Source organism: Mugil cephalus, chromosome 7, assembly GCF_022458985.1.
Source record: "Mugil cephalus isolate CIBA_MC_2020 chromosome 7, CIBA_Mcephalus_1.1, whole genome shotgun sequence".
Taxonomy (NCBI): Eukaryota; Metazoa; Chordata; class Actinopteri; order Mugiliformes; family Mugilidae; genus Mugil; species Mugil cephalus.
Window position 1 is genome coordinate 3,662,236 of NC_061776.1, and position 9,492 is coordinate 3,671,727.

The window sequence follows — 9,492 nt, forward strand, 5'->3', positions numbered from 1 at the left end:
AAACTGTCCCTGAACATGTTGGTTCATGTGTGGATGCTCCAGAACCACCAGCCAGACGGTAGCAGTGTAAATAGTCTATATCTGGGGGGTCTGGGCTCAGAGAGGATCTGTTGTGTCTTCCTCCTGCAGCCAAACCTCCTCAGACGCCTCAGGAAGAAGAGGCTCTGTCTAGCTGCCTTGATGATGTTGCCCGTGTGGCGTGACCAGCTGAGATCCTCACTGATGTTGATGCCCAGGAACCTGAAGCAGTTGACTCTTTCTACTGCTACTCCCTCCAGGTGAATGGGGTCTTGTGTCCCTCCCTGAAGCCTCCTGTAGTCCACTATCATCTCATTGGTCTAGCTGACGTTGAGCAGGAGGTTATTGGCTGTGCACCATGATGACAGATCTCTAACCTCCTCTCTGTAGAATAACTCATCACCGTCTGTGATGAAGCCAATGATGGTGGAGTCATCAGCAAATTTAATGGTGGTTTTGAAGCAGTGCTTGGACGTACAGTCATGTGTGTAGAGGGAGAAGAGCAGAGGGCTGAGGACACATCCTTGAGGGACCCCAGTGCTCAGGTTCAGTGTGGTGGAGGTGGAGTTGCAGATCTGCTCCATCTGTGGTCTGTTCATCAGGAAGGATCCATCTACACAGGGAGGAGCTGATGTATAGGTCCATGAGCTTCATGATGAGTTTGGATGGGACTATGTTATTGAAGGTAGAGCTGAAGTCACACATATGTGTTCCTCTGATGTTTGAGTTTTACAAACCTCTGTTCTAATGAAGTTTCATAGAATATAAATGAAAACAGAAGACAATGATTCAGGAATAATTTTCAATCTACATTCATCTGCATAAACTACAAAGATGTTTAATGAACCAACTGATAAACTTGATTGTTTTTGTGTAAATATTCAACATTTTAAATTTGATTCCTGCAACATGTTCCATAGAAGCTGGGACAGGGTCACATTCACCACTGAAGCTCTGTGGGTCAATTCTTTCTCATTCTTGCTGATGAACTTCAGTTTCTCAACAGTCTGGGCTCCATTGTCTTATTTTGCTTCTCATAATGCATCACACATTTTCATATTTAACAGCCTCCCTCCTTGTTACCAAGCCACAATGTTGGAACGATGCACAATGTGTGTGGACAAATAAGCTGGGACGTCCCTGAAGAAAACGTTGGACAGCACTAACATCCCTCCATACCATGGACATCAACACCCTCTCAAACTTCACAGTTTATGGCTCTTGAACTTTACTCTGATGATAATCTGGATGGTCCTTTTCCTCTTCAGCCCAGAGGACACAACGTCTTTGATTTCCAGGAACAGTTTGAAATGTGGACCCATCAGACCTCAGCACTTTTCCTCTTTGTGTGGGTCCATCTCAGAGAAGCTGCTGGTGTTTCTGCTGTGGTGTTGTCTTTAACTTGTAGATGTAGAGATGAACTATGTTAACTGACCATGGTTTCTGAAGTGTTCCTGAGCCTCCTGGTAACATCCTTTACACAATGATGTGTTTGAATGCAGGGCAGCCTGAGGGGTCAAAGGTCACAGGACTTCATTGTTGCTTTTCAGTCTTGCTGCTTACGTGCAGAGATTTCTCCAGATTCTCTGAATCTTTTGATGATATCATGTTCTGTAGATGATGAAACATTGTTCTTATATGTTTCCAACCTGTTCATCTTTCCATTCCTCAGCTTCTCAGTCTTTTGTTGACCCTGTCCCAGCTTCTATGGAACATGTTTAGACTTTTTTGAGCCTTTGTCCAACAAGAACATTATGGTTGTTTGTATTTATAGACCTTTAAATTCTAACATCAATTATTTCATTGACTGTTTCTATTCTATTCTCAGAAAGATTATAAATGAATAAAGACCTGATATATAATAAGTGATATTGATATTAATCTCAGTTTATCTTAATGCTTCATCTTTCTTCCTCCTCATAACAAGGGCAACAAGAATTACTGCTTTAAATGAAACTCTGATCAACAATATTTTTATAATTATTATTGTGTGGTGGGGATACCTGGTATTCTTTTCTGTGACTTAACTGACCATCTTCCTGTGTTTTATCAAAGCTAATTCTTCTATTAATGAGGTTTTCCTCTGTAATTTTAATAAAAGCAACATGAGTGAATTCATTCCTCAAGGAGTGTTGGAGATGGAGTGTTGAGTGTTCCTCAAGTGTTCCTCAAGGAGTTTGGAGATGCTTTTATTTCTTATACATGTAAATGATTTATACCTGACAACATCAAAACCATTTCTCATCTTGTTTGCAGATGATTTCAGTATTTTGCAAAAATGGACAAAGATTTGTGTCAGAAATGATCAAAGAATTGTGTAAAGTTGAAACCTGGTTCAAGACAAAAACAAATTATCATTAATATTCAGAAAAGTTCAGACATGATATTTACACCTAGAAATCAACCAGCTGTGAACACTCTTCCTAAGGTTCACATTTCCAACAACATTCTGGAAAGAATTACAGGAACTAAATTTCTAGACGTTCTCACTGACGAGAATCTCACTTAGAAAAATCACATTGTACTTATTTGTAACAAGACTGCAAAAAAATATTGGAGTTATCAGAAGAATACGGCATCTGTTATCAAGAAAACTCTGTTACACCATGATCTATCCTTACATCTCATACTGTGTTATGGCTACTCTGGTGTTCAAAAGATGATGGTGAAAAACATCAGAGCAGTTTGTGAGGAGGAGGTCGACGACCCACAAAAAAATAAGCACTCACAGAGACAGTTTCCACAAAAGGACTGTCATTTATTTGCAGAAACAAAAACCATCTCCGGGTCGACTTCAACCAGAAATAAATAAATGTAATTTAGAGGCTGAAAAACTGTTTCACTCCTCACTCCTTCAACACCACAAAAGAAGACAAAAGAGACACCAGCAACCAGCTGTCCTCACTCATTAATCCCAGGAGGAGGACGGCCTGATGAGCAGGAGGGACCTGACTGGACCAATATTAAGAAAACTGTCCTAACTTTATAAATAAATAGTGTACAGGACAGACTATAAATAATAGTTCATCTACCATAATCAATACAAAGAATTAACAGGCTCTCAATAGACTCCAACATACTGCTATGTTGTTTGGACGAGTACTTTAAAGAACCACCTCAATGGTATTTTCATCCTGCAAAAACGTTTCATCAAAATCAACTTAAATTATGAATAATAACATCAATTATTACACAAAAATGACAACACTCTCCAACAGACTCTGTAGCTCCACCTCACTGTTTCATCTCTATGTATTCTGCCCATTTTCAAAGGAAACTTTCTGCAACTTTTCTTTCTTTTAATGTATCAATCCATCCAGAAGCTACTTCTGACCAGTTTTCACTCTACATTTCAGTTCAATTCCTAAATACATACATACATAGATGGTGTGTGTGTGTGTGTGTGTGTGTGTGTGTGTGTGTGTGTGTGTGTGTGTGTGTTTGTGTGTGTGTGTGTATCTTCCCAAGAACCAGATTAAGTTTTATACCATCAGATTGAGGACATTTGTGTAAAGTGAGGACATTTTGTCCGGTCCTCACTTTCTGACTGTTTTGAAGGTTAAAACTCAGTTTTAGGGTAAAGGTTAAATTAGATTATGGTTAGGGTTAGGGTAAGGGGCTAGGGAATGCATTATGCCCATGAGTGTCCTCATAGATGGCCATACAATAATCTGTGTGTGTGTTAGTTCATGTATTGTTTGTGCTGAATGTTTGTCATCTCGGAGGGACACCTGACAAGCTCCTGTGGGTTTTATTTGGTCTCAAACTTCCTATATTTTCTCTTCTTCATGTACTATGTGCTTTGTTATGGTGTTGATCTGTTCACTATTCTTTTTATTTATGTGCTGATGAATAAATAAAAAAGAAAAGAGAAAACAATGTCCACCACCCTCTACATGACACCATAGACAGACAGAGAAGCTGGTTCAGGGACAGGCTGCTGTCTCTGTCCTGCTCCATGGACACGTTGAGGAGGACGTTTGTCCTTCAGGACATAAGACTCTACAGCGCCTCCCTGTGAGGAACCAACTGGACTGTGGTCATTACTGATATTATTCTATATATTTATTCACATCATTACATATTTATGTTATAACTTAAATATGTTTCATATGTGTTTCTATGTAATGATGCTACTGGACACTGAATGTCCAACAGAAAATCTGATGACCAAAACAGATGTTGACCTGCTGGTGGCGCTAGATAAAAAGTCCAAATCAACAGTCAGTTAATGAAGTTGATCCTCTGGGACCAAGAATATGTAGAAATGTTGATGTGAGTCCATCATCCATCCTTTAGTCCAGATCCAGTCCATGACTAAGACTAAAGTAGTGGACTGACCAACCACTGACAGTAACATCAGAGCCATGCTGCTAGTGAGGCTAAAAGAAAGGAGAAGAAGAGACAGTCATGTAGATGTGAACATCAGAGAAACACATCAAGGAGCTGAAATATGATCCTTCCTCCTCATGTGACTCCTTCCCCTCAGCTGACTCTCTCAGCAGCACACAGGTTTTTGTATTAGTCTTTTTCACTGTGTGGCAGCGGCAAGGGCTACCCCATCTTCGGCTCTGGATCTAAACTGTATGTAACAGGTAAGAACAAACATTTCTTTTCCTTCACTTGTTTTATTGTAGAAGCTGAAATGTGTTTAAAGTCACTTTGTGCTGCTTCAGGCTTTACATGTTAGTTTTTTCCTCATTAGTAGAGAATTCATCCTGCAGCCATTGTTCCATAAGAAAAGCTCAATCATTTCTGAAAACATGTTGAAATGTGACTGAACAACTAAAGTCATTCTTTCTTTCTGTAAATATTAGTGACGTTACAAACATTTAGGATTTGATGGTCTCAGTAATTCTGTTGAAAACAAGATGATATTTGATGTTCAACTATTTCACATTCTTTTCAAGTGTCTATCGATTTTATTGGATCATTTCTGAAAGTTAGAACCTTGTCAGATCTAATCGCTGTCACTTATTTTATATGATGTAAATGTGTCTTTAATTGATGATGTGTTGATAGAAAAAGAAAAAACACAAAGTGAATGTGATGTTAAATTAAATGAAGTTTTATCACCATCATCAGCATAAAGTATTTAAACATTTGAACATGACTGACACAAACTAACATGTTGATGTGTTTTATTACTGATTAAAGTCTGTGCTGTTAAATGTGTCATGTTCAATACATATTGTATTCACTGAAATGACAAATGAACAACTGAAAAACACAATTCAGGGATTTGGAAATGATGTAAATAATTTATTCCTTTAACCAGAATGATCCCACTGAGACTGAGAAGCTCTTTTTAAAGGGAGTCCTGGTGAAAATAGACAGCAGCAAATACAAAACACAGTTAGAAAATGACACAGTTAAAAGACAAAGAAAAGACAAATGAAAAGAAGATGATTCAATTTACAAGCAGGTGATAAAAACTAGTGAATATTGTGGAGTCAGCCTCATGTCCTCTCAGTTTGGATTTAAAAGCTCTCAATGAAAAATGAAAAATATCATTTTATCTGTATCTTTGGTGAACAGTTCATGCTGCAATTAGAGTCTGACTTTTAATTCTTGAACCATTTGTTGTTTTTCTTGGAGGCTACATTTAACAGACTTATCTCCATGTTTGGCGTCAAAATGACGACGTAGATTTTACTCCTTCATCATGTTTTTTTTCCTTGAAGCACCAACATTCACTTTCCCATCTTTTCTTAAATTTCCTTCCTTCTGAGTCAGTTTTTCTCTTCTTGGACATTTTGGGATTAACTGTTGATATTTCCAATCACCACATCAGGTCACGACATTGACGTACATTATGGGAGATATAGTTCATGATAAACACTTTATTAGAATAATTATCAGATCATTAATATTGAGAATTACTCCTCATGCATATGTTGACGACCATATGTGTGTTAAGTTGTGTGGTGGGTCAAATAAAATGATGTGTCAGGACACATTCAGCCTTGAGTTTGACACATGTGATCTACAGTCCATAATATCCTACAATGAAAAGCAGTGTTGAATGTAGATGATGTTCAGGCTGATCTTCATTAACCAGTGAACGCACCGTTAATGATGAACCATGTGTTCAGGTTGTGGAGAAACAAATGCTGCTATCCAGATGACGTCTTGTTGTGGAAGGCCTTTCTTATTTCACCAAGACAATGTCAAAGTGCATTCTGCACGTTTTCCACCAGCAAGGCTCCGTAGTAAAAGACTGAGAACTGACCTGAAAACAGTTGGTGCATTATGATCACAAAACAACAAGAAAAACTAAGGAGGCCCTGAAAAATCAGACCTTCTATCAAGTCATCATGGAAAATATTTCTCTTTCTAAACTACAACAGCAGTGAGTTGATAAAAGAAGACGTGATGAAACACAGTCCACATGTTTCTGTCCAACTTCTTTGAAACGTGTTGTTGGCTTCAAATTCAGAAGCAGAAAATAACGTCTTTCCATTAAAAGTTGAAATGATCCATGTAGTTTCCAGGATCAGACTGAATCCAGAGCAGAGCTGGAAGCTGCTGTTGACTGTGTGAATGTGTGTGTGCTGTCAAACTTTAGATGAGCAGGTAGTGAAGCCCGTGGTGAGCGTGTACCCAGCAGCATCCAGAGCCCACCTGGAGGGGAAGAGCTCTCTGCTGTGTCTGGCCTCACACATGTTTCCTCCTGAGGTCAAGTTCTCCTGGAAAAGACAGAAGGAGGGCGGCTCTCTGGAGGAGCTGACCCCTGCTGAGGGAGATCAGCTGGAGCTCAGAGAGTCGGGACACAGAGCCTCCATCAGGCTGGTGGATAGAGATGATCTCTACACATATAAATACACCTGCTCCATCAAGCACGAGGGAGGCACAGTGGAGGACACAGTGGAAGAAAGAGTGGAGGACAGTGTGGAGGCCCAAGCACTACAAGGTAATGAAGGCTTGGTGACTGTGTCCAGCACTGGTTCAGCTTCATGTGGAGATTCTGTCAAAGAGATCAGAGGAGCAGAGGACTGACATTTGTCCCTGCAGCTCCAAACATTTGACTCCTTTTCTGTTTCAGGGGTTCCAGCTCCAGCAGCCTCCTGTCCTCCAGAGAGAGAGCCAGCAGACCTGGCAGCTCTGCAGCAACATCACTGTAAGATCACCTGCTGCCTCTCTGCATGGACAGCTCCAATGTCCAATGAGGACACTAGATCAACTTTACAGGATCAATCTGACACTTGCACTAATTCATATCTGTGTGTGTGTGTCTGTCAGTGTCCTTCCAGTCTCAGTGCAGGGTGAAGCTGCTCTGTCTGCAGTACACAGTGCTGATAGTGAAGAGTCTGGTGTACTGCTGTGGACTCTCTCTGCTGACGAGCCTCACAAACAAGGGACCGTCCACCAGCTCCACACATGCTGACTGACTGTTTTCTGCTCCTCTTTTCTCTCCATCACATCTCATCACTTCATCTCATTCATCACTTTGATCAGTCTTCAGAAATGTTGTTGAAATGTTCTTCTTTGTAATCTGTATCTGTTCATTCACGTGTTGATTGTCGTCCTGTAAATAGAAACACATATATTCACATAGAAATCTGCTCTTAGAACGTGTTCATTCTCTAGTCGTCTAGTTTATTTCCACTTTTAACTGGGACTTGTATAATAATGAAAATGAAGCTGAATCATCATCAGTTTCCAGCTGTTTCTTCTGCTCTTGTGTTTCTTCTTTCTAATAAATGCAGACTCCACCAGGCTGCTCTTTAGTTTCACTGGAACACACTCAATAAACACGAGAAACCGACACAATCCCAGAGTCTGGTTTTCACCAACTGATTTTTATGTGTCCTAACAAAACAAGTCAAACACTTGAACTTTAGAGTTTGGACGTCAGTGAATAAAGTAACAAGCTGCTTCCAGTTCCTGGATGTGACGTCTATGAACCCTGTGAATGAAGCACAGACTGATGCACTGAGAGAAAATGAAGCTTGAAGAGAATTTCCATGAGAAATGTGTCTCAGTGGTTAATGAGTTGAACTCATGATACATTTAAAGTGATTGGGACGTTCAGACTTTTTCTTCCAACTAGAACTCAGTGAACTAATGAGACTGGAGGTGAACCAACATGGACGCCTGCTTCACAACAACAGCATGACTTGTTTGTCTCATGGGTTTGTGTCTCTGTCTCACTGAGGCTTGTGTTCTGTTCTGATTAATGACAACACAACAACAGGAAGCATTATTGTTTCTAATAGAAGCTGAAAATCCTCTCACAGGATCAATTTAAACACTTTACAGGTAAAAACTTTAAACTTCTTTAAAGTTCTATTTATCAGAGAGGAGACATTTATGAGAGGATGGAAGATTTTAAACACAACACAATAAAATAATCACAATCATGTAAATGCGTTTCTCTCTCAGATGAAGAACACAGGTGCTTCCTTAGATCCTAAAGATTCTTTAACCAGAGCTGGTGGTTGAAACTGTCATTGTGTCATTAAAGTGAAAAGCCACAGCTAACGGTGTGGAGGCTGCAGAGCACAAACCCACACAGCCCGTCTGCTGCAGGAAGGAAGTCTGATTGGCTGTCAGCAGTTTGTTTTCTGTCCTAATAACCACTGAGAACAGATTGATATCGGCTGCTGAACACACTCATCACCTCCCCTCCCTTTCTCTTGTTTTCTGTAAACCTTTGTTCCTCTGAGCCTCCACCCACACAGAGATGAACTGAGTCCAATCACCACCTCAAGCTGGTGTCATGTTCAGGGTATTTATAGGTTTTCATGAATAAAGATGGACTTTACACTTTGAAATAATCACTAAGTGCATTAATTAAAAGTTATTTTATTCACCAGAAACCTCTGTAATAATGACTGATTAGGATTCATCCACTGACAGGTCCAGTTAGAGGACCATGAACTTTCAGTGTTCAGCTCTCAAACAGTTGAGTTTCCACTGACACACTGACCTGCTGCTAATGAAACTATTCCATGACTGTTAATGAAACACATCCTTCATTTGATCAACATTCAAACATCAGCACTGACTCATCAAACCTCTGGATGATACTTTTTAACAGTCTTTACTGCTCTGACATGTTTGATAAACACAGACCTGATCAGCTCTGATCATTTTGAAATGAAGAAGCAAAGAGAAGCAGCGCCATCCTGTGGTGAGTTACTGGAAGTACAAAAGCATCCAGACAATGTTTGAGAAAAACAGCTGTGAGCTCTGGACGCAGAACATCCACCAAGTTCTGGACAAACAGAGTCATTCTGGTGTCAGCTGATTGTTCATTACCACTGTAGCTGTTCACATCTGCAGCTTCACCATCCAAAGAGAAACTACAATGATGAGTTTGATCAATGAAAATAGGATAATGAAAATATCCTCCATGGTCTCTACTTTCATGATATTCAGCAGATATGATCAGTGTTTGCTGTGTGTTTTGTTTCAGCGTCTTCTTTGCGGTGTTAGACTGATCCTTTTCTACTGATGTGAACTTCTCCT

At 39.9% G+C, this 9,492-nt stretch overlaps 1 protein-coding gene across 1 annotated transcript; it reads left to right on the forward strand.

Moving 5' to 3' along the window:
- Positions 1 to 3,976: 3,976 nt before the first annotated feature.
- On the forward strand, positions 3,977 to 7,345 carry LOC125010626. Its single transcript, XM_047589392.1, has 4 exons — positions 3,977 to 4,035; positions 4,564 to 4,613; positions 6,587 to 6,931; positions 7,064 to 7,345. The coding sequence occupies exons 1-4, from the start codon at positions 3,977 to 3,979 to the stop codon at positions 7,285 to 7,287; spliced, it is 678 nt and encodes a 225-aa protein (XP_047445348.1). The 3' UTR covers positions 7,288 to 7,345.
- Positions 7,346 to 9,492: the final 2,147 nt, after the last annotated feature.